General features: G+C 33.5%; 1 protein-coding gene and 1 pseudogene across 1 annotated transcript; both read right to left on the bottom strand.

The window, feature by feature from the left end:
- Positions 1-909: 909 nt before the first annotated feature.
- LOC142642670 (scopoletin glucosyltransferase-like) lies at positions 910-2,558 on the bottom strand. The gene has a single exon (XM_075817071.1). The coding sequence runs from the start codon at positions 2,498-2,500 to the stop codon at positions 1,091-1,093; it is 1,410 nt and encodes a 469-aa protein (XP_075673186.1). The 5' UTR covers positions 2,501-2,558; the 3' UTR covers positions 910-1,090.
- A 21,437-nt stretch (positions 2,559-23,995) lies between these two features.
- On the bottom strand, positions 23,996-25,492 carry LOC142641991 (scopoletin glucosyltransferase-like; annotated as a pseudogene).
- Between the last annotated feature and the right edge of the window lie 1,194 nt (positions 25,493-26,686).

Raw genomic sequence — 26,686 nt, 5'->3', positions numbered from 1 at the left:
ATGTCGTGGGCCTCTCATTCCCTGACTGTGCAAGTGCAATGCTCTATGCCCCTAACTGACCGGCTGACCGCTTGTTTTTAACTCTTTCTCGGATCCTTTGCATTTGCTTTGTTTTGATTTTTTTTTTACTTTACTTTTCATTGCTTTCTTTTTTATATTCTTTTTAATATTAATTAAATACACTTTTATTTATAGTGCATATTAAGTTACGAAATATTGTACATTACTAATTACATTTCATACACAAAAAAAAAAAAAAAAAAAATTATATATGGCCCTCTCAAATATAAATTATATATGGCTCTCTCTCTCTCTCTCTCTCTCTCTCTGAAACATAAGTTTTTTTATAAAAAAAATTAATATCTAAGATCTGAATAATGAAAATCTCCAAACACCATTTTACCTTTTTTTATTTCTTTTCTTTTCTTCTTCTCCATTCTTGCCCTTTTACTATTTCTCTCATTTTTTTCCACCTTTGTCTTCTCTCCCTGTTTCTTTTCGTTCCTCATCTTCTCACTTTCAAGTCTAAGCCATGCGGATTATGAGGAAGCAGACAACTTGGTTTATTGGTGGAGGCATCGAGGGGTGGGACTTGACCAAAGGGAATTATGGCAGATTTTTGGCGAGTTTTAGGAAAGTTGTGTAAAATCTTGTCAATTGAATGGTTGATCTTGCAAATGAAATCCTAAATTTTCGATTTGTTTTTAATAACATAGGAGTAGATAAATAATGTTTTAATAAAGTAGTAAAAAAAGCATAGAAAGTCCATTGCTTGTAAAAAAAAGAAATGGACCAGGCAAAAAAAGGAAAGAGTGACTTCTTAGGTTAAATTTAGCTAAAAATCTGGCCTAATCCCATGCAAAATGCTATAAAAGTTGAAACTTAAAGAACTAGCAGACAACTAGACACTTATCTCCAACTTATTATAGTATTATGAATTTTGATTAATTGGACTATTGATCCCAAATTTCTAGGACCATGTCCTACAATTATTGAAGAACGACTAAGCGAGTAAAAATAACACACACTAAACAGGGATAATATATATATATGATTAAAGAGCCATACTGGCAATTTTTAGCGCCAGAGATCAAGGGCAATGCAACCTTAATTCTTCAATTAAAGCATTCAAATCAGAGTATGATGATCCTCCTTCTTCAACGGCCCTCCTTGCCATCTCTCCAAGTGCCTTGGCTCTGGCCGCTTCTTCACCCACCAAAATTTGCCTCATTGCCTTCTCTATTGCTTCCCTCTTGATACCGTCTACCACCCAAGTCCATTGTTGAGCACCAACACTAATTCCAATTTTCAGTACTTGAGTTATCAACTTCTCATTGTAAAACTGCTCAGCAGCCATAGGCCATGTGACCATAGGCACCCCTGAAGCCACTCCTTCTAAGGTCGAGTTCCACCCACAATGAGTCAAAAATCCTCCAACTGCTTGATGATCAAGAATCAAAACTTGGGGTGCCCAACCTCTTATAATTAATCCTTTACCTTCCATTCTTTTCTCAAATCCTTTAGGTAGCCAATCTTCCTCTTCTTTCTCATTTTTGCCTTTCCTCACAACCCAAATGAATTGTTGTTCTGAAGCCTCAAGACCCATTGCAAGTTCGAAAAGCTGAGAATCACTAAAATTTGGCATACTCCCAAAACAAATATAAATAACCGAATTGAGTTTCTTTGTACTAAGCCACTTTAAACATTCATTCTCATCAATGGAAGCTTCCTTTCCCCTTTGGGCTTTATCTTCAGCATCTTTGTTGCATAGTGAAACTGGACCTATATGCCATGCCTTTATTCCCAAAACTTTCCTGTAATGATCTGCATAAGCCGGCTCAAGCTCATAGAAGCTATTAAATACCACCCCATAGCTTGTAAACTCTGACTCCATAGCTTCTTTATACAACTTGGAAAAGTCTGTTTCAACTTCTTGCAGAGTGTGGTCAGGAAGTTGCATCCTTGTCAACCTTATCTCTCCTGGAAAGCTAGGAATGACAAAAGGTTCAGAATCAGAGAAAACTTTCTTGTGGGGTTCATATAGTTGCAAACTATGTTGTAAAGACAAGGAAAAAAAACTGGTTATCCCGAAAACAAGCCTAGGAATACCAAATTTAGCTGCAACATCAGTTGCCCATGGAAAGAATATGTCGGCAACAAGGCAACTAGGTTGGTACTCTTCTAGTAGTTGCTCGAGTGGTTGTTGAAGCATTTTAGTGGCTTTGGTAAATTTTTCAGACATATCTTGGGAAGTCAATGAGTCAACATTCTCACATCCTCCTGGCAGGCCAGCCTCTATAGCCGGGAACTTGATGATTTGGATATCAACGTTGGTGCCGCGAGTTTCGGAGAATATAGGCACGTTGCGAGGAGTAGTGACAATCGTTGCCTTCACACCTCGCTCTGCGAATAGCTTGGCCATGTCCATTGTTGGTATCAGGTGGCCATGGGCCATCAAAGGGAAGAAGAATATGTGAAGCTGACGACTTTTGCTACCCATAGCACCTGGAACAAGCGGAAATAGAGAGGTTATTAGGCTAGGCTATAATTTGCAGTGTTGGTATGAGAAATTTGTTAGACATGTATGCATATATAAAGAATAATGCTTGTGCGACTTTACGTGGCACTAGCAAAGCTTATATATAAAATAAAATAAAAAATTAAAAAAAAAAAAAAATGTAGAATGTGGTTGGGGTAGCAGTGAAAAGTGGTGTTGAGCAAAGGGCTAATAAATTAAAAAGGAGTCGGTTAACGCACACATTAATCTATTTATTTTTAAAAATAAGTTTAAAAAATTGAAAAAAACTATTAAAATTTTTTTAATTTTCAAGAAATTTCTTTTAAAATTGATAAATTATTGTGCGCTAGAAAGCACACATTAACCCACAGGCCCCATAGGGAGCAGGAATAGTTTGGAATATTCTTCTTTACGGTGTTAAATGCAACGCTCTCATTTCAGTGTCCCCAAGTTGTTGCGCACTCCTGTATATAGTCCAATCCACAGAAAATAGTTTGTTCCTGCTAATAATGGTAAATAGTTATCAATTACCAAGTTCTTACAATGCTGATTTGATTTGACTTTGACTGGCATGACACAACCAGCATCTACAATTACAGATATTGACAAGGTGTTTTATCACACATTTACTAAGAGACAGGGAGGGCTTTCTTTGTGATTAGAATAGGCTATTTGGAACGCAAGAGATTGACTGTTGCATGAAGCAACCCGGACCAGACGCACCCCAGCGAGATATTGGAAAAGGAAAATGTTTAATATATTACAAATATTACTACGTTGTTTCTTTAAATTGATTTTACAATGAACATAATTTATGCATGTCACATAATAAATAAACGTCAAAATTTATTATTTTTTTATTAGTATTTGTAAAAGTTTTTATATTGAAAATAATAGCATATATATAACTTTCGACGGGTGAGCTGCAAGAGGAAATTCTCATTAGTGAACGGAGAAGATAATTCTCATTAGTGGCCTACATGCATGTTGCTCTTCTAACTTTTTGAAAAGTCATTTGAACAAAAAAGTTTCCTCTTATACTCAACCAAAAGAGAGGGGTAATTTGTATGAAAATGATAAGGTTACTATAAAAAGGTTTTACAAATTGATTTAACTTTTATGCTATTTCAATAATTAATAAATTAATATCTAAATTTCGTTGATGAATCACTTCATAAAGCTAGCGAGAGCATTAGCAATTTAGCATCAACCTCATCGTTATTAAATTTCAACAAAATATAGCTGAAGTCCCAACTCCCATACACATCAGCTTCAATATTTTGTCTCACTTGTTAGCTAATCCCTTAAGTGTGCATTTGGATTTGGATGAAAATTATAAATTATTTTACTATTCAGCTTATTTTTTCTACTATTCATGGGTCTCACTGCACTTTTTGGTATTATTTATGGGCCTCATTATACTATTTCAATTAACTTTTATTTTTATTTACAATACTTTCAGCAATAAGTTTTCAGTTTCAGCAAAATAAGTGATATCCAAACAGGCCCCAAGTCCCAAACTTTAATTTAGAAAACGCTTTGACTCTCGAACACTTCAAAATGGGTTATGATGCGAACCTCAATTGACACACTTTGAGACCCAACAAAAATATTGGAATATTTACCCAGGAAAGCTAAAATTCAGATTTATGATAGAAACACTGACCCAACGTTTATAATTGAAACGCGAACCAAAGGTATAAGTTGACCTTGACCCAATAATTATAAAGAATCACGAACCGAAGGTATAAAGTTTGAACACCACGAGGAAGAATCCCTGATAAGTTCACAGTTCTTGAAGAAACCAAAGAAGAGCAAAGCCTCACCTTTTCTAATTTTTATTCAATAATTTTATATGAAAAACGTTTACAGACTTAAGGGTCTATTTAATGGCTCCATAAAACTTGCTAGACAAGAAAATATATTCTATAATAACACCTAATTGATACTTTACCATATCAGGAATCAAATTTGACCTAAAAAGTATTAAATGCACCTAAAAATAAGGAAATAAATCACCTAAATCTAAAATAACGTTTTTACATAAAAATACCAAAAATAATAAATTACAATAATTAAATAGTAAATTCTGTCCTACATCAGACCCCTCCACTTGAAACAAACTCGTCCTCGAGTTCATCTTTGAAATCTGAAATCTTCTGCTCCAAATAAATAAATACTTTGAATGTTTTAATGACTTGATCCGGTTGTGAAACTTGAATCCTTCATTAAGTGTAGCAAAAAATTTCTTCTCATCTACTTTCAAGTTATTTGCAACATCAATTAAGAAAGAGTTGATAATAAAATTAAAATTTTCTACTCCAAGAAAATCAACATGTTGTATAGTCATCTTCATCAAATCAACTGAGACTTGAGGATTGTGAGTTGAGGACTCATCCTCATATTTGACCTCAATTGAATCTTCCACAATGTTCTCAATAATTACCATCTCTTCTTATTTTTCACGTTATTTTCTTCTTTTTTTTCTCTTTTTTTTTTGGTGCTGGGTGCACGATTTTAACCTAGTGCACGTCAAAAAAATAAGAACGAAGAAGATAGGATGATAAAAGGAAACAAAAGATAATGGGATAGAAAACTGATTTTAGAACCTGTGCTCTGATACCAAATGATGCAAACCTCAATCGACACACTTTGAGACCCAACAAAAATATTGGAATATTTACCCAGGAAAGCTAAAATTCAGATTTATGATAAAAACCCTGACCCAACATTTATAATCGAAACGCGAACCAAAGGTATAAGTTGACTTTGACCCAATGATTATAAAGAATCACGAACCGAAAGTATAAAGTTTGAACGCCACAAGGAAGAATCCCTAATAAGTTCACAGTTCTTGAATAACCAAAAGAAGAGCAAAGCCTCACCTTTTCTGATTTTTATTCAATAATTTTATATGAAAAACGTTTACAGACTTAAGGGCCTATTTAAGGGCTCCATAAAACTTACTAGACAAGAAAATATATTCTATAATAACACCTAATTGATACCTTACCATATCAGGAATCAAATTTGACCTAAAAAGTATTAAATGCACCTAAAAACAAGGAAATAAATCACCTAAACCTAAAATAACGTTTTTACATAAAAATACCAAAAATAATAAATTACAATAATTAAATAGTAAATTGTGTCTTACATCAAGTTGTGTGTCCATATTAGACACATATCACATTCGAATATGCCTCAAACACTTTTACATGTCAAAATATATGTTTGAAAATATATGAAAAATAAATGCTTAACAATATCTAAAACACACAAATAAAAATATGTTTAATAATTAATCAATATACATATTCTCACCATGTAGTATCCTAATTTTTCATAAATTAGTGTATTATCGTCGTATCCATACCTATGTTTGTGTTCAGGCTTCCTAATAAAAATATATTAATTAAACAATATGGACTTGTGGTTTTGATGGTTGCATTCTGCACAATGCACATTTGGGGTTTAAAAAAATATATCACTTTTCCCAATAATGTTAACTTTCTTAGAACATTCACATCAAATGTGCCAAAAAATTTAATTTTTAACACCTTAAAAAATTACTTTATCTATTTTAACGCCTCACTTTACAATATACTACACATCAAATCATCTATTTTTACATAGAACTCATTAAAATAATATAAACAACTCATTCAATAATATAAACAATCAAACATATTAATAAAAATCATTAAAAAAAATAAGAGTGAGAAGTACGGAGGGGAGAGACAATAAAATCATTAAAAAAAAAAAAAAAAGAGTTGCTATAGTGAACTCTTATTGTATGTAGCTAAATGTTGAAAAATTTTATATATAAAACTTTTGATTTAGCATGATTTTTATAGCTTGAAGTGCTAAAATAGCTTCTAAGTGGTTTTACCACCATTTACAATTTTAGCATCACTAATAAAAATGCTCTTATACATCCATAACCCATTTTTGCATGTGCCTACCTTTAGAGCATCTGCAGCAGATGTGTCAAATGCCAAATATTTGGCACATTTGGCACACCAAACACCAAAAAACCTCCTTTATCAGATGTTCTAAATGTGTCAAATATTTGTAAAATGCTACAGTACCCTCACAATTTGGCACGGTACGGACAAATAATGGCAAAATATATATTTTTATTTTATTCCCATTTTCTCTCTCCTTATCATAGATATCTCTCTCTCCGTCTTCTCATCTCTATCTTCTCTCTCATCTTTGTCTTCTCTATTCATCTTCCACAGCACACCGATGACCAAAGGCCACCACTCTATGCCGCCAATCTCACCAAAGGCCACCACTCGACGCTGCCGACCATCTATCTTCTCTATTCCACTTCGGGTTCTTTCTTTTTTTTCCTTTTTTCTTTTTTTTGTTCACATTTTTTGGCTGTGGTTTGATGAGTGGGTTCGGATGGGCAGATCAGTGATGGGTGGGTTGAGTTTCATGGGTTGGGGTTATGGCGGTGGGTGGGTTGAGATGGTGATGGGCGGATCAGTCGTGGTGGGTGGGTCGACTGGTGATGGGCGAATCGTTGGTGGTGCCGATCTCTATTCTGATTTGTTTTTGTTTTTGTTTTTCTAATTTGGTGGTTGTGATTTGATGGTGGATTCAGCGGCGGTTGTGGGTTGATTTTGGTGGTTGTGTGTGTGTGTGTGTGTGTGTGTGTGTGTGTTTTTTTTTTTTTTTTTTTTTTTTTTTTTTTTTTTTTTTTTCTGATGATTGTGGCCACAACTTAACAATTTTTCTGGTTGTTGTTGTAGTTGCTGTTGTTGGTGTTGTTGATGATGATAATGATGAGGGAGGAATTTAATATATTATTTTAATGTGTTGTAAATATTATTTTAATGTATAGAATTGAAGAATAAAACATTTGATAAATGGGATGTTGTAAAATGATGCGGTAAAATAATAAAGAAGGTCTTTAGTGTGTCAAAATGGCTTTTTTTTTTTTTTTTTTTTTTTTTTTTTTTTTTTTGCAACACTTGCTACTGATGCTCTTAGAAAAACACAATAAAACAAACCAAATTATGCTCTCAAAAAAAAAAAAAAAATACACACACACTCACACACACCAAAAATAAAACATAGATTTGAGAGTCAATTACTCTCTCTCTCTCTCCACGACATTCTTAGAAATAGCAGTTTTTTTTTTTTAATTTCTAAGATCTAAAAAATAAAAATCTCCTAACACCATTCACCTTTCTTTTTCTTTTCTTCCTTATTTGTTCTCTCTTTTTTTCCAACCTTTGTCTTCTCTCCCTATTTCCTTTCCTTCCTCATCTTCTCGCTTTAAAGTCTAAGGCTTCATTTGGGAGTTCATAAAGGAATGAAATATAATGAAAATAAATTATTATAAAAGAATTGAATGGAATGTATTTAAGTAAAGTAAATGAATGTGAAAAAAAAAGGGAATGTAATGGAATTAAGTAACTTTGTTTAGATGTTTTAAAATAAAGGAATGGAAAAGATTAGAAATAAATGGAATCTAAGTAACCTTTTTTGAGAGTAACATAAAGGAAAATTAATGGAATCATTTAATGACAATATTACTATTAAACCCTTATTTTAAAATGAATGGCTAAATATATAGGGGTATTTTGGAAGAATTAGTAAAGAATTTATTAAATCTAATTTAATTCCCTCTAATTCCTCTCAATTTGGGAGGAATAAAAATTTGAGATTTTAAGAGAATAGAAAAGAATGAATATTCCCTCCTACGGTCTTACCCATTCTATTTCCTCCCACTTAAACTTCTAAAGAAAGGAATGGATTTTATTCCCACCATCATAGCTCCCAAACAAGGAAATTGAAGAATATTCTAAAATTTATTCTTTTCATTTCTTTATATTCCCTCCTCACAAACAAAGGCTAAGTTATGTTAAGTGGATAACAAGGAAGCAAACAACTTGGTTTATTGATGGAGGCATTAACGGGTGGGACTTGACCAAAGGGCAAATATGGAAGCTTCTGAGTTTTAGTAAATTGTGGACTAAGGTGTTTCTTTTAGTGTTATGGAATTGTTGTTACTTGTTAGAGCACTAGTTAGCACCACCAAATACAAAAATGTGGCTACATTGGTGAAGCCAAAACCATATTTTTTTGGCTCCACAGCTACTGTGCATAGCTACTTTTGACTCCACAGATATATATATATATATATATATATATATATATATATATATATATATATATATATAAAGGGGGAAGGATGACAGCGCAGAAGGCAGAAGCACAACAGATAACAGATATATAGAATATATCAAAGTAAATGATAATTGAAAGTAAGACAGTAGAACCAATCAAGCAGTTGTATATCAAAATAATTCAAAGTATTGAAAACAGAAGTGTTTATTAAATGTACTTCAAAACACTTTATAGTAGTAGTAGTAGCAACAAGATTACAATGATCAACAGGGATCAGTTGGATAAACAGTACAAGGCTTGAAAGCTAGTCCTGATTCTAGTCACAAGCTTTGTGTATCAGTGAGTTATCTTGATCTAAGGAAATCCTAGAGAGAGTTCTAAGGGAAATCCTAGAAAAGATTCTGCCTTTAACAATAAGGGACAACCCTCCCTTATATAAGTGAATAAAGCAGTGAATAGTACAAAGTGAATAGTGACATTTTTCTATTCATATCAGGACCCGTGAGGGGCATCAAGAGCAACAGTAGCCTTAAATCCGGAAGGAATCAGATTGGCTTTAGAGCCAAAAGTAGTTTGGCATGTTGTGCCCAAAATATCAGCAATTATGAAAGTAGCAGGGAAATAGCTTTAACTTCGGGGAAAAACCCTTATCTTGGAAAGTCAACAATAAAGGAAAGTTGCAGCAGTGTTGGATCGTATTGGTGGTGCCAAAATGGTTTGTCATATGGACTTTAATAAGAATGTAGTCAACAATGAATTATTATTATCAAGCATCTTCGGCAAATAGTAACTAGTGAATATTGTAGCATCATCTGGCTAGACCAATAAGAAAGTCTTGTTCTGGGATCATTATGCTTCTAGGTGGAAGCTTCATTAGACAGGTAACCAGCATAAAGGTCCCATGGAGAGGGATCCCATGGGGGATCATCATTGCATTCATGTTCATGATAAGTTGAATATTGGTTACAAAAACCACAATACATTAATGGTTCGTAAATAGGATCTCTTGTGAGAAATATTTTTGGGTCATCATGTTCTGCCCATTGTAAATGTCGGACCGCAAAAGCATAAGGTTTATTAAGGAAAACAGAGATTCTATCTGTACATCCAAAGAAATGGTAGTGTTTCCATAATTCTTCAATGACATCTAGAATTCGATTATTGAAATAACTTCTCCAACATTCAGCAAGAGCATAGGGATGCTTATGTGAAACATAAGCATTTCCTTCGTACCACTGACCTTGGTGAGTATATCCATTAATGAGAACAAGATGCTTGGAAGGTTGAACATTCATCCAATTATTCTTTTCCCATTTGGGCAAAGTACTCCAACATCGGATGAAAACATAGGGGCTTTCAACATGTGTAACAGCTTTTCGAATAATATCAGGAAATTGGTTAATCTAATCATGACTCGTCAATTTGATGAATTTGATAAAACCAAATTCAAACATTTGAGAAAGCCAAAAGGGATCATTATCAGAACCAACTTCATAATTAATCAAAAGGCCAGGGAAAGGATGAGTTTTTTCATGTACTCCAAGACTGATTCCAAAGTATTTCCCTCATTTCTTTTTCATGTAGCCTTTATTAGGGCCATCCAGTTCAACAATGGTAGGAGCAATAGAAACAAGGGTTTTGAAATGTTTAAGCCAAAGATCAAGATCTTTGGACATAGACTTGCTTTCGGAAATACAAGATTGTACTTCTGGAGGCAAGTTGGCAACAACAATTTTAAGCAAAGATTGGTTTATTAGACTCTATCTAGAAAAATCAGTACCCATTATAGTATTTCTATCCATTGAATGGATTTCCTCTGTGCCAAAGAGTTAACTAATCAAATTTGATTCATCATGATGGTTTTGAGGGTTAACAAGGTAATTAAAAAGTTGGTCGGTAAAGGCTCCATTTTTAGTAGTAGGGTCAACAATTTGAGTAGTAAGGTTAACAAGGTGAATTTCAAGCGCTCTCATGGTTGTGTCGAATAGTTTATGGTGGTTTGAAGAATGGGAAGCTTGAAGGTTGTCAAGAATGAATTTAATAGAATCTGGTAATTCACTATAGACTCCATTACGGAATTGCAATTCTTTGTTCAATACTTCTTGTAAGGTTAATATGAAATCACCACTGGAATATGTCACCTCTGCCGGGACAAATTCCTAAAGGGATGTTGCATTACAGGATTTTACTCCAGAAGATGCGCTATCATGCATTACAAAAAGATGTCCCACTGGGAACCTTTCATCTTGAGGAAAGTCCTGTGCAGGTGCTTTCCCCTTATCCATCTTCTCTGCTGAAGAAGCATAATGTTCCACTTAGTCATGGTAGTACTAAATCTTACTTTCTCCTGCCAAGTAAGGGAGAAGATATTAAGCCAGTTGGCCATAGTCAATAGTATAATGATAGAATGTTTTTTGCAAAAATGAGAGTAAATATTATCAATAAAATTCTTTTGAAAAATATGTTTCAAAAGCCAGAGAATAATAGTAATATATCTTAGTTGTGCAGGACAATAAGTTTTAGGATGACAATGATCATTTTTGAGAATATTGGGGTAGGAGAAAGACTTGTTCCGGACAAGTTTGAACCATGCTAAGGACTTGGTGAAAAGCCTAGTGCAAAGGATCCTTTTTTGAATTGTAGTATACGTAGGACATTCTTTGGTGAAGATATACCTTTCACTAAAGTTCTTGTCATTATGTAAGTCAACATCAATATTGTTGGGGTAACTATCAATCATCAAGATTTTGTGACAATTAGGAATTATTGTTGGCAACAAATTATCAGAGAGTTGTCCACCAGTTTTCTTAGAGCTATCTTTTTGTTTAACGAAGCTAAGATGTTTATTAACAAGATTAAAAGCATTATCATTATGAGTTTCACGCTTTGAGAAAAATAAAATTTTACTTTTTGTCCAAAAAGATCAGTAGTAATTCCGTCATCTTCAGTAAGAAAATGGTATAAAGAGTTAATAAAAGGCAAACCAACAATCACTTTATCAGTAATGTTTTCAACGACCACAGAAGGAATTTTAAAGCAAACATTATCATGGCAAACATGAGCATTATTTAATTCATATTTGATTTTCATTTTTGTTCCATTAGCTGAAACCAATCTTTCAATAGATTTTTCAAAATATTTTGGAAGGGATCAATCCTTCTTCAATACAATTAACATCAGCACTAGAATCAATCATAGCAATAACAATTTTGACTTTAGTGTACCATTTGGGCAGCATATGTTTAACAAGAGACAATCGATTATCAATCAAATTAATCAAGACACTATCAGAAACATTACCAAAAGGAGAAGCTTGTTGATCGGATTCATCTCCGTCTTTTTGCTCATCATCATCAGAATGGTGTTTATCCATGTTTTTATCAATATTTAGAATTAACAATTCTTCTTTAAGATGATCATTATCATGTTTAATGGTTTTAACATCATTTTTTAACTAAATTATTTCTTGTTTAACAGTTTTTATTTCATGTTGAAGATCATTGACAGTTATCTCTTTTGATTTATTTTTATTAAATCTTTTTAGAGTTTCTTCAAAACTTATCGTAGATTTGGGTCTTTTAACCTTTTCATCTTTTGTTAAGTTTTTCATAAGCTTGTCAAGACAGTCTTTCTGTAAATTAGGGTATTCAATTTTACTTATCATTGTTAAATGTAAATCATCACTTTCATAACTTTTAGACTCCATTCTGGTATTGCAATTCTTTGTTCAATACTTCTTGTAAGGTTAATATGATACCACCACTGGAATATGTCACCTCTGCCGGGACAAATTCTTGAAGGGATGTTGCATTATTAGATTTTACGCCAGAAGATGCGCCTTCATGCATTACAAAAGGATGTCCCGCTGGAACCTTTCGTCTTGAGGAAAGTCCTGTGCATGTGCTTTCCCCTTGTCCCTCTTCTCTGCCGAAGAAGTCATAATATTCCAGTTAGTGGTGGTAGTATTAAATCTTATTTTCTCCTGCCGAGTAAGGGAGAAGATGTTAAGCCAGTTGGCCATAGTCAATAGTATAATGATAGAATGTTTTTTGGAAAAATGAGAGTAAATATTATCAATAAAATTCTTTTGAAAAATATGTTTCAAAAGCCAGAGTATAATAGTAATATATCTTAGTTGTGCAGGACAATGAGTTTTAGGATGACAATGATCATTTTTGAGAATATTGGGGTAGGAGGAAGACTTGTTCCAAACAAGTTTGAACCATGCTAAGGACTTGGTGAAAAGCCTGCTGCAAAGGATCCTTTTTTGAATTGTAGTATCCGTAGGACATTCTTTGGTGAAGATATACCTTTCACTAAAGTTCTTGTCATTATGTAAGTCAACATCAATATTGTTGGGGTAACTATCATTCATCAAGACTTTGTGACAATTAGCAATTATTGTTGGCAACAAATTATTAGGGAGTTGTCCACCGGTTTTCTTAGAGCAATCTTTTTGTTTAATGAAGCTAAGATGTTTATTAACAAGATTAAAAGCATTACCAATATGAGTTTCACACTTTAAGCAAAAATCAAATTTTACTTTTTGTCCAAAAGGATCAGTAGTAATTCCGTCATCTTCAATAGGAAAATGGTATAAAGAGTTAATAAAAGGCAAACCAACAATCACTTTATCAGTCATGTTTTCAACGAGCACAGAAGGAATTTTAAAGCAAACATTATCATGGCAAACATGAGCATTATTTAATTCATATTTGATTTTCATTTTTGTTCCATTAGCTGAAACCAATCTTTCAATAGATTTTTCAAAATATTTGGAAGGGATCAATCCTTCTTCAATACAATTAACATCAACACCGGAATCAATCATAGCAACAACAATTTTGACTTTAGTGTACCATTTAGGCAGCATATGTTTAACAAGAGACAATTGATTATCAATCAAATTAATCAAGACACGATTAGAAACATTACCAGAAGGAGAAGCTTGTTGATCGGATTCATCTCCATCTTTTTGCTCATCATCATCAGAATGGTGTTTATCCACGTTTTTATCAATATTTAAAATTAACAATTCTTCTTTAAGATGATCATTATCATGTTTAATGGTTTTAACATCATTTTTTAACTGAATTATTTCTTGTTTAACAGTTTTTATTTCATGTTGAAGATCATTAACAATTATTTCTTTTAATTTATTTTTATTAAATCTTTTCTGAGTTTCTTCAAAACTTATCGTAGATTTCGGTCTTTTAACCTTTTCATCTTTTGTTAAGTTTTTCATAAGCTTGTCAAGATAATCTTTCTGTAAATTAGGGTCTTCAATCTTACTTATCATTGTTAAAAGTAAATCATCACTTTCTTTACTTTTACACTCCATTCTGGTATAGCAATTCTTTGTTCAATACTTCTTATAAGGTTAATATAATATCACCACTCGAATATGTCACCTCTACCGGGACAAATTCTTGAAGGGATGTTGCATTACTGGATTTTACTCTAGAAGATGCGCCTTCATGCATTACAAAAGGATGTCCCGCTGGGAACCTTTCATCTTGAGGAAAGTCCTGTGTAGGTGCTTTCCCCTTGTCCCTCTTCATTGTCGAAGAAGTTATAATATTCCAGTTAGTAGTGGTAGTATTAAATCTTACTTTCTCTTGCCAAGTATGGGACAAGATGTTAAGCCAGTTGGCCATAGCCAATAGTATAATGATAGAATGTTTTTGGGAAAAATGAGAGTAAATATTATCAATAAAATTCTTTTGAAAAATATGTTTCAAAAGCCAGAGTATAATAGTAATATATCTTAGTTGTGCAGGACAATAAGTTTTAGGATGACAATGATCATTTTTGGGAATATTAGGGTAGGAGAAAGACTTGTTCCGGACAAGTTTGAACCATGCTAAGGACTTGGTGAAAAGCCTAGTGCAAAGGATCCTTTTTTGAATTGTAGTATCCGTAGGACATTCTTTGGTGAAGATATACCTTTCACTAAAGTTCTTGTCATTATGTAAGTCAACATCAATATTGATGGGGTAACTATCAATCATCAAGACTTTGTGACAATTAGGAATTATTATTGGCAACAAATTATTAGAGAGTTGTCCACCAGTTTTCTTAGAGCTATCTTTTTGTTTAACGAAGCTAAGATGTTTATTAACAAGATTAAAAGCATTATCATTATGAGTTTCACGCTTTGAGAAAAATAAAATTTTACTTTTTGTCTAAAAAGATCAGTAGTAATTCCGTCATCTTCAGTAAGAAAAGGGTATAAAGAGTTAATAAAAGGCAAACCAAGAATCACTTTATCAGTCATGTTTTCAACGACCACAGAAGGGATTTTAAAGCAAACATTATAATGGCAAACATGAGCATTATTTAATTCATATTTGATTTTCATTTTTGTTCCATTAGCTGAAACCAATCTTTCAATAGATTTTCCAAAATATTTGGAAGGGATCAATCATTCTTCAATACAATTAACATCAGCACCAGAATCAATCATAGCAACAACAATTTTGACTTCAATTTTACTTATCATTGTTAAAAGTATATCATCACTTTCTTTACTTTTAGTTAACATTTTAACAGATTTTATCACATTACAACAGTAATTTCTACAATCAAGTTTAATATTAGGGGATTTAGAAACATCACTACAAGGTGATAATTAGAATCAAATGAGGAGGAGAAATCCTCTTGAAAGGATTCAGTTGAAGCAGCAGATTCAAGAATCTGAAATAGTTCATTTTGATCATTATTATTAATATTTAACTTGTTGAACGTATTTTTCAATTTACCAGGCTTTTGGTTACAATTTTTACTGAAATTGCCAAATTTACCACAGTTAAAGCATTTATCTTTACCTGATCTTTGTTTCTCATGTTTTCAAAAAACAGATTTGTTTTTAGCATAAAAATCATTGGGTTTAACAAAGTGGGTTCTGTATCTTTTATGCTTTTTACGGGAATAATTTTGTAAACCTTATCATGTTTACTTTTTCATTTTTGCCTGGAAGGGGCAATAGGAGGTAAACCATATTGTTCACAGAAATTACTCATTTCATATTTAGCTTTCTTTTTATCTTTTAACTGTTGTTTTAACCATTTTTCATCGTTGAACATATTAATTCCAAGTTTTTTAATAGTGCTGAAAATATCACCATAAGTTAAATTATCAAAATCAATAGAATCATTTTTACCAATTAATAATTCGGTAAGAAATAATAGGATCATCATCCATATCATAACCAAAAGTCAAGATATTCAAAGTTAAAGCTTTAATAATATTAGGATCATCCAAAGCAAGAGCAAGATTAGGATAATAATCAAAGCAAATAGGACCATCATACAAAGAAGCAGTAATCATGCCAAGAATGCTATCATTAAATTTCTTAAATCTAGCATCACGTAAACACATTAGCACAGAAGCATCAACTCCTTTTCTTATTAAAGCTTTAACTTTGAATATATTGACATCTGGTTATGATATGGATGATAGTAGTAATCCTTTTACTCTTATTTACCGAATTTTTTATAGATTGCTTGATTCCCAGCTAACTCCTCGGTCTAGAGGACGTGATCCTGCTGGAAAAACTATGTTAATTCATTGTTCCACCCCTGATGCTAAGATCTAAGTCCCTAAAATGATTCAATGGCAAGATAATACTCTTCCCAGAGAATGGACTTTGGAACAAGTTGCACCACCTGTTAAACTTGTTTTTGATGAACTTGATCTTACTAAAATTGCTCAATATACTGATGGAACTGTTAAAATATTTTTTGATGATACCAAATGTTTTCCTACTAACAAACCTTTAAGAATCAATGAAGGAAGAAAGTCCTTTATTGGATCTGAAAGTTTTGTTAAAAGAAACTCTGATGTTGATGAATTTTTAAAAAAGAATTTTGAACCTAGAGATCTGAAGCTAAAAGGAGTTGCTAGCAACAATTCCCAAGTTAGCAATACTTATTATTCAACTAAACCTGAATTTCCTTCAAAAAGTGATCAAGAAGAAGAAGAAGATGCAAAATCTGATGCTCCTTCTAGATCTGGTTTTCCACCTATTGAAACTCCTCCTATTTGCTACAATCATTTGCATGTGATAAATTTGATGGATATGGATTTTGAAATCCCTGCTTTCCAAATTGATATGGTTGCTTTAAGTAATGAATTTTTTTCTAAAGCAAACCGTGATAAAAGGAAGTATTACCAAAGTACTTTTGCTCAGTCTAAAAAAGATAGAATCAAAAGGAAATGGAGAGAAAAAATGAATTTGTTAAAACAACATATTTTGTTTTTTGATTATCTTGAGAATTATTATGTTTCGAGAAATGAGGTTCATACCAATTACTTGAACGTAATAAGAAAATCCAATCATCCACCCCTTGAAAATGTTTTGATTACTTGCAAAAATGATAAAGAAAGCACTGAGGTGAAAGCCTCCCCTTTCAAAATTGCTGATGATAAAACTCCTGTTTTTGCCATTATTAAACAAAACAATTTTGCTAATGAATCTTTGCATATTATTGGTCAACAACTTGACCGTATTGAAGAAAAAATTGTTGAAAAAACTGCTGTTTCAAAACCTGACAAACATTTGATTGATTTACCCAGTCAAAGAAAAAATATTGACTTTAAAACTTCTCAGAGTAAGATTTTTTATTTAATTACCTCTCAAGGATCAATTGTTGAAAAGATTGAAAAAATGCTTACTGATTTAAAAGTTAAAACCGAGCAAACTTCTACTTCTAGAAGCACTACTTGTGCTATTTCAAGAAATGAGAAAGAATTTGTTTCTGATGAAGACACAAATTCTGACTCATTATCTTCTGATTCTTTAAAAAATGCTTTTGATGATGGTTTAAGCTTACCTGAAATTAAAAGATTTGTTGGAAAACCCAATCCCACGTCTTTTACAAAAAATTGGTATTCTAAACCTACTCCTCCTGATTTGCAGTTTGAAGATTATCTTGACAAGTTTTTGAAAAACTTAACAAAAGAAGACAAGGTTAAAATACCTAATTCTATGATAAGTTTTGAAGAAACTTTGAAAAGATTTAATAAAAATAAATCAAAATAAATAACTGTTAATGATCTTCAACATTAAATAAAAACTGTTAAACAAGAAATAATTCAGTTAAAAAATGATGTTAAAACTATTAAACATGATAATGATCATCTTAAACAAGAATTGTTAATTCTAAAGATGATAAAAACATGGATAAACACCAATCTGATGATGATGAGCAAAAAGACGGAGATGAATCCGATCAACAAGCTTCTCCTTCTGGTAATGTTTCTAATCGTGTCTTGATTAATTTGATTGATATGCTGCCTAAATGGTACACTAAGGTCAAAATTGTTGTTGCCCATGATTATGCTTTTGATGTTGTTGCTATGATTGATTCTGGTGCTGATGTTAATTGTATTCAAGAAGGATTGATTCCTTCTAAATATTTTGAAAAATCCACTGAAAGATTAGTTTTTGCCAATGGAACAAAAATGAAAGTCAAATATGAATTGAACAATGCTCATGTTTGCCATAAAAATGTTTGCTTTAAATTCCATCTGTCCTTGTTGAAAACATGACTGATAAAGTAATTTTTGGTTTGCCTTTTATTAACTATTTGTACCCTTTTCTCACCGAAGATGATAAAATTACTACAGACCCTTTTGGACAAAAAGTAAAATTTGATTTTTGCTCAAACTGTGAAACTCATATTGATAATGCTTTTAAACATCTTAACCCCATTAAAAAAAAAGATAACTCTAAGAGAACTGATGGACAACTCTCTGATAATTTGTTACCAACAATAATTGATAACTGTCACAAAGTCTTGATGAATGATAGTCACCCCAACAATATTGATGTTGACTTACATAATGACAAGAACTTTAGTAAAAGGAATATCTTCACCAAAGAACGTCCGACGGATACTACATTTCAAAAAAGGATCCTTTGCAATAGGCTTTTGACTAAGTCCTTAGCATGGTTCAAACCTGTCAGGAACAAGTCTTCCTCCTACCCCAATATTCCCAAATATGATCATTGTCATCCTAAAACTTATTGTCTTGCACAACTAAGATATATTACTATTATACTCTGGCTTTTGAAACATATTTTTCAAAAGAATTTTGTTGATAATATTTACTCTCATTTTTCCAAAAAACATTCTATCATTATACTATTGACTATGGCCAACTGGCTTAACATCTTCTCCCTTACTTGGCAGGAGAAAGTAAGATTTAATACTACCACTACTAAGTGGAATATTATGACTTCTTCGGCAGAGAAGAGGGACAAGGGGAAAGCACCTGCACAGGACTTTCCTCAAGACGAAAGGTTCCCAGTAGAACATCCTTTTGTAATGCATGAAGGCGCATCTTCTGGAGTAAAATCGAATAATGCAACATCCCTTTAGGAATTTGTCCCGGCAGAGGTGACATATTCCAGTGGTGATATCATATTAACCTTACAAGAAGTATTGAACAAAGAATTGCAATACCAAAATGGTGTCTATATTGAATTACCAGATTCCATTAAATTCATTCTTGACAACCTTCAAGCTTCCCATTGTTCAAACCACCATAAACTATTCGACAAAACCATGAGAGTGCTTGAAATTCACGTTGTTAACCTTACTACCCAAATTGTTGACCATACTACTGAAAATGGAGCCTTTGTCGACCAACTTTTTAATTGCCTTGTTAACTCTCAAAACCATCATGATGAATCAAACCTAATTAGTCAACTCTTTGGCAAAGTGGAAATCCATTCAATGGATAGAAAGACTATAATGGGTACTGATTTTGCTTGATTGAGTCTAAAAAACCAATCTTTGCTTAAAAGTGTTGTTGCCAACTTGCCTCCAGAAGCACAATCTTGTATTTCCAAAAGCAAGGCTATGACCAAAGATCTTGATCTTTGGCTTAAATATTTCAAAACCCTTGTTTCTATTGCTCCTACCATTGTTGAACCGGATGGCCCCAATAAAGGCTACATGAAAAAGAAATGGGGGAAATACTTTGGGAGCAGTCTCAGAGTACATCAAAAAACCCCTCTTTTCCCTGGTCTTTTGATTAATTATGAAGATGGTTCTGATAATGATCCCTTCTGGCTTTCTCAAATGTTTGAATTTGGTGTTATCAAACTCATCAAATTAACGAGTCATGGTTAGATTAACCAATTTCCTGATATTATTCGAAAAGCTGTTACACATGTTGAAAGCCCCTATGTTTCCATCCGATGTTTGAGTACTTTGCCCAAATGGAAAAAGAATAATTGGATGAATGTTCAACCTTCCAAGCATCTTGTTCTCATTAATGGATATACTCACCAAGGTCAATGGTATGAAGGAAATGCTTATGTTTCACATAAGCATCCCTATGCTCTTGCTGAATGTTGGAGAAGTTACTTCAATAATCGAATTCTAGATGTCTTTGAAGAATTATGGAAAGACTACCATTTCTTTGGTTGTACAAATAGAATCTCTGTTTTCCTTAATAAACCTTATGCTTCTGCGGTCCGACATTTACAATGGGCAGAACATGATGACCCAAGAATATTTCTCACAAGAGATCCTATTTATGAACCATTAATGTATTGTGCTATGATTGATTCTGGTGCTAATGTTAATTGTATTCAAGAAGGATTGATCCCTTCCAAATATTTTGAAAAATCTACTAAAAGATTGGTTTCTGCTAAGGGAACAAAAATGAAAATTAAATATGAATTAAATAATGCTCATGTTTCCCATGATAATGTTTGCTTTAAAATTCCTTCTGTGCTCGTTGAAAACATGACTGATAAAGTGATTTTTGGTTTGCCTTTTATTAACTCTTTATACCCTTTTCTTACTGAAGATGACGGAATTACTACTGATCCTTTTGGACAAAAAGTAAATTTGTTTTTTGCTCAAAGTGTGAAACTCATATTGATAATGCTTTTAATCTTGTTAATGAACATCTTAGCTTTATTAAACAAAAAGATAGCTCTAAGAAAACTAGTGGACAACTCTCTGATAATTTGTTGCCAACAATAATTGCTAATTGTCACAAAGTCTTGATGAATGATAGTTACCCCAGCAATATTGATGTTGACATACATAATGACAAGAACTTTAGTGAAAGGTATATCTTCACTAAAGAATTTCCTACGGATACTACAATTCAAAAAATGATCCTTTGCACTAGCCTTTTAACCAAGTCCTTAGCATGGTTCAAACTTGTCCGGACCAAGTCTTCCTCTTACCCCAATATTCCCAAAAAATGATCATTGTCATCCTAAAACTTATTGTCCTGCACAACTAAGATATATTAATATTATACTCTGGCTTTTGAAACATATTTTTCAAAAGAATTTTATTGATAATATTTACTCTCATTTTTTCAAAAAACATTCTATCATTATACTATTGACTATGGCCAACTGGCTTAACATCTTCTCCATTACTTGGAAGGAGAAAGTAAGATTTAATACTACCACTACTAAGTGGAATATTATGACTTCTTCGGCAAAGAAGAGGGACAAGGGGAAAGCACCTGCACAGGACTTTCCTCAAGACGAAAGGTTCCCAGCGGGACATCCTTTTGTAATGCATAAAGGCGCATCTTCTGGAGTAAAATCCAGTAATGCAACATCCCTTCAGGAATTTGTCCCGGCAGAGGTGACATCTTCCAGTGGTGATATCATATTAACCTTACAAGAAGTATTGAACAAAGAATTGCAATTCTGTAATGGAGTCTATAGTGAATTACCAGATTCCATTAAATTCATTCTTGACAACCTTCAAGCTTCCCATTCTTCAAACCACCATAAACTATTCGACAAAATCATGAGAGCGCTTGAAATTCACCTTGTTAACCTTACTACCCAAATTGTTGACCCTACTACTGAAAATGGAGTCTTTGCCGACCAACTTTTTAATTACCTTATTAACTCTCAAAACCATAATGATGAATCAAATCTTATTAGTCAACTCTTTGGCAAAGAGGAAATCCATTCAATGGATAGAAAGACTTTAATGGGTACTGATTTTGCTAGCTTGAGTCTAAAAAACCAATCTTTGCTTAAAAGTGTTGTTGCCAACTTGCCTCCAGAAGGACAATCTTGTATTTCTGAAAGCAAGGCTATGAGCAAAGATCTTGATCTTTGGCTTAAACATTTCAAAACCCTTGTTTCTATTGCTCCTACCATTGTTGAACCGGATGGCTTCAATAAAGGCTACATGAAAAAGAAATGGGGGAAATACTTTGGAAGCAGTCTAAGAGTACATGAAAAAACCCATCCTTTCCCTGGCCTTTTGATTAATTATGAAGATAGTTCTGATGATGATCCCTTCTGGCTTTCTCAAATGTTTGAATTTGATTTTATCAGACTCATCAAATTGACGAGTCATGATCAAATTAACCAATTTCCTGATATTATTTGAAAAGCTGTTACACATATTGAAAGCCCCTATGTTTCCATCCGATGTTAGAGTACTTTGCCCAAATGGGAAAAGAATAATTGGATCAATGTTCAACTTTCCAAGTATCTTGTTCTCATTAATGGATATACTCACCAAGGTCAGTGGTATGAAGGAAATGCTTATGTTTCTCATAAGCATCCCTATGCTCTTGCTGAATGTTGGAGAAGTTATTTCAATAATCGAATTCTAGATGTCTCTGAAGAATTATGGAAAGACTACCATTTCTTTGGATGTACCGATAGAATCTCTGTTTTCCTTAGTAAACCTTATGCTTTTGCGGTCCGACATTTACAATGGGCAGAACATGATGACCCAAGAATATTTCTCACAAGAGATCATGTTTACGAACCATTAATGTATTGTGGTTTCTGTAACCAATATTTAACTTATCATGAACATGAATGCAATGATGATCCCCTATGGGACCCTTATGCTGGTTACCCGTCTGATGCAGCTTCTACCTAGAAGCATAGTGATCCCAGAACAAGACTTTCTTATTGGTCTAGCCAGATGGTGCTTCAATATTCACTAGTTACTATTTGCCGAAGATGCTTTCCTAATAATAATAATTCCTTGTTGACTACATTCTTATTAAAGTCCATATGACAAATCATTTTGGCACCACCAATACGATCCAACACTGCTGCAGCTTTCCTCTATTGTTGACTTTCCAAGATAAGGGTTTTTCCCCGAAGTTAAAGCTATTTACCTGCTACTTTCATAATTGCTGATATTTTGGGCACAACATGCCAAACTACTTTCGGCTCTAAAGCCAATCTGATTCCTTCCGGATTTAAGGCTACTGTTGCTTTTGATGCCCCTCACGGATCCTGATATGAATAGAAAAATGTCACTATTCACTTTGTACTATTCACTGCTTTATTCACTTATATAAGGGGGGTTGTCCCTTATTATTAAAGGCAGAATCTTTTCTAGGATTTCCCTTAGAACTCTCTCTAGGACTTCCTTAGATCAAGATATCTCACTGATACACAAAGCTTGTAACTAAAACCAGGACTAGCTTTCAAGCCTTGTACTGTTTATCCAACCGATCCATGTTGATCACTGTAATCTTCTTGCTACTACTACTACTGTAAGTGTTTTGAAGTACATTCAATAAACACTTCTGTTTTCAATACTTTGAATTATTTTGATATACAACTGCTTGGCTGGTTCTACCGCCTTACTTTCAATTATCATTTACTTTGATATATTCTATATATCTGTGTGTGTGTGTATATATATATATATATATATATATTATTAAATTGTTGTGTTCACATTACTTTTTAATAAAAAATCTCTTTTGGTTGTGTTCACACTGCTATTTAATGAATTTTTTATATTATTTGAATCAAATAGCTAAAAATATAAATCTATTGATGTTGGGTGGATTGTAAAGGAAGAAGGTAAAATAGATAAAATAACCTTTTGTAGAGCCATATTGTTATATTTATGGCTCTACTAATGTGATACTACATGTTTGGGCTTCATTGGTGGCTGGGTCCCAGCAGTTTGAGTATTAGATTTGTAGGCTTGATTGGTGGTTGCTAGTGGTATGGGTGATTTTTTTTTTTTTGGGTAAATAACTAATATTTAACAATTAAAGAGTACGACGCTGGTAAACGTAAAAAATGGACTATGCTACAAATGGAAAAAATTACCTTTAAGCTAAATTTAGCTAAAATTTGTGTAATCCCATGCAACGCAACTTATAATATTATAAATTCTAGTAGGTAAGTAGACACATATTTCCAATTTATTATAAACACGTCCTACAATTATTGAAGAAAAATTAAGCGAGTAAAACTCACACACACTAAGCAACAATGATAAATCTTTTCTTTTTTTTTTAATGATGAAAAAACCATATTGGAATTTCTTGTGTCAAATAAGGTCAAGAACAATGCGACCTTACTTCTTCGATTAAAATATTCAAATCAAAGTAGGATGATCCCTCTTCTTCAATAGCCCTCTTTGCCATCTCCCCAAGTGCCTTGGCTCTGCCTCTTATTTCTTCTGCTTCTTTACCCACCATAATTTGCTTCACTGCCTTCTCAATTGCATCCCTCTTGATACTATCTCCCACTACTCTTATCCATTGTCGAACACCAACAGCAACCCCAATTTTCAGAACCTGAGTTACTAACTTCTCATTGTAAAACTACACAGCACACAAAGGCCAAGTGACCATAGGCACCCCTGTCGTCACTCCTTCCAAGGTCGAATTCCACCCACAATGAGTCACAAATCCTCCAACTGCTTCATGGTCAAGTATCAACTCTCGGGGTGCCCAACCTCTTAGAATTAGTCCCTTGCCTTCCATTCTTTTCTCAAATCCTTTAGGCAACCAATCTTCCTCTTCTCTTTCATTTTTTCCTTTCTTCACAGCCCAAATGAATTGTTGTTCAGAAGCATCAAGACCCATTGCAATCTCCATAAGCTGAGAATCACTAAAGTTTGCTATACTCCCAAAACATATGTAAACGACAGAATTGGGTTTCTTTGTACCAAGCCACCTCAAGCATTCATGTTCATTAATGGAGGGTTCCTTTCCCCTCCGAGCTTTATCTTCAGTATCCTTGTTGCATAGCGAAACTGGACCTACATGCCATGCCTTTCTTCCCATAACCTTCTTGTAATGCATAAGCCGGCTCAAGCTCATAGATGCTGTTAACAATCACCCCATAGCTCCTCAATTCTGATCCCACAACTTCTTTCAACAACTTGGAAAGGTCCATTTCAACTTCAAGCTTAATGAAGTCAGGAAGTTGCATCCTTGTCAACTTTATCTCCCCGGGAAAGTTAGGAATGACAAAAGGTTCAGAATCAGATGAAACTTTCTTGTGAGGTTCATATTGTCTCAAACTAAGGTCAACAGACAGAGGAAAAAGCAGGTCCCATGGAAAACAAGCCTTGGAATACCAAATTTAGTAGCAATATCAGTTGCCCAAGGAAAGAACATGTCGGCAACAAGGCAACTAGGTTGGAAATCTTGTAGTAGTTGCTCGAGTGGTTGTTGGAGTAGCTTAGTGGCTTTGAAATATTTGTGAACCATTTCTGTAGAACTCGCTATTGAGTCAATATTCTCACATCCTTCTGGCAGACCAGCCTCTACAGCCGGAAACTTAATGATTTGGATATCAATGTTGATGCCACGAGTTTTGGAGAATGAAGGCACGTTCCGAGGTGTAGTGACTAAGGTTGCCTTCACCCCTCGTGTTGCAAATAGCTTTGCCATGTCCATGGTCGGTATCAGGTGGCCATGGGCCATGAAAGGGAAGAAGAATACGTGAAGCTGACGACGACTTTCGCTAGCCATAACACCCCAGAAGCCAACAATGGTAATCAGGATCCAGCGGAAATAAAGAGATTATGCTAGATTATACAGTGTTCTTATAAGAAATTTGTTAGACATGAACATGAAAATGTGAATGAAGTAGTCCACAAGATTTTTTTTTTGTACGGTGCCGAATGGAATGCATTAATTATGAATGATTATCATTCCTCAGTGCCCACACATTATTCTTGGACGCTCACATCCACAAACTTATTTGTCCATTGCGGGTCATAATTTACTGGGGTGGCAAAATTTGACACTACTCACGAACCCGACACGATACGACACGAAATTAACAGGTTATGGGTTGAGACTTAACGGGTTCGTGTCATATTCGGGTTGACACGGCTGACCTGTTTAATAAGCAAGTTGGATTAGTATTGAACACATAGAACCCGTGTGACCCGTGTGACCCGTTTAATTAATTAACATTTTACCAATATACCCTTCAAACTCTAAGTATATAAACTTATTAGTTGTTGTGATTTGTTTTCTTTGACATATTCTGATTCATTATTTGTGATATTAGGATATGCTTTAGTTTTGAATGATTATTTGTGATGTAGTTACTCGTTAGTTCTAAATATTATATTAAAAATATTTAATTTTTTGTTTTTTCATAATTTTTTTTTTCATTTTGATAAAATCTAATAAATAGGTCGACACGACTGATCCGTTTAATAAATGAGTCGTGTTAGGGTTGAGGAATCTTGACCCATTTAATAAATATGTCGGGTTAGTGTTGACCTATGTAATTGAATACTCATGACTTGACACGACACGAATCCGACACGTGAACACGAATTGCCACCCCTATAATTTAGGGGACACAACTAGAGTAATACTTGTCACGCTAACACGTGTGGATCTACCGTGTCAATTTATGTTGGAGTGTTGTATTTGTATCCTATTAAGATATGGGAATTCGGCTAAATGACTCAGCCTATTTAATAATTGAGTTATTTTTCTTTGGAGATTCTAGCATTTTGTCCTTATTTTTTAAAAAATTTAGCAATATGTTTCTGTTTTAAAACTATTTAGGTCTATACCCCTATTTTGAAACTCAATTTTCTCAAAATCGAGTTTCAATGTAAAACTCGATTTGTAGAAAATCGAGTATAGGGTGATCAAACTTTAAAAATAAATAAATTTGCATGGAACTCAAGTTCATGAAGCTCGAGTTTCATTTAAAATGCCGCTATAGGTCCACCTAAACGCAGCTATAGAGGTATGGGGTGATCAAACTTA

Source organism: Castanea sativa, chromosome 7, assembly GCF_040712315.1.
Source record: "Castanea sativa cultivar Marrone di Chiusa Pesio chromosome 7, ASM4071231v1".
NCBI lineage: Eukaryota > Viridiplantae > Streptophyta > Magnoliopsida > Fagales > Fagaceae > Castanea > Castanea sativa.
Note: the sequence above shows the minus strand (reverse complement) of the source record. Positions and strands in the feature narration are given on the sequence as shown.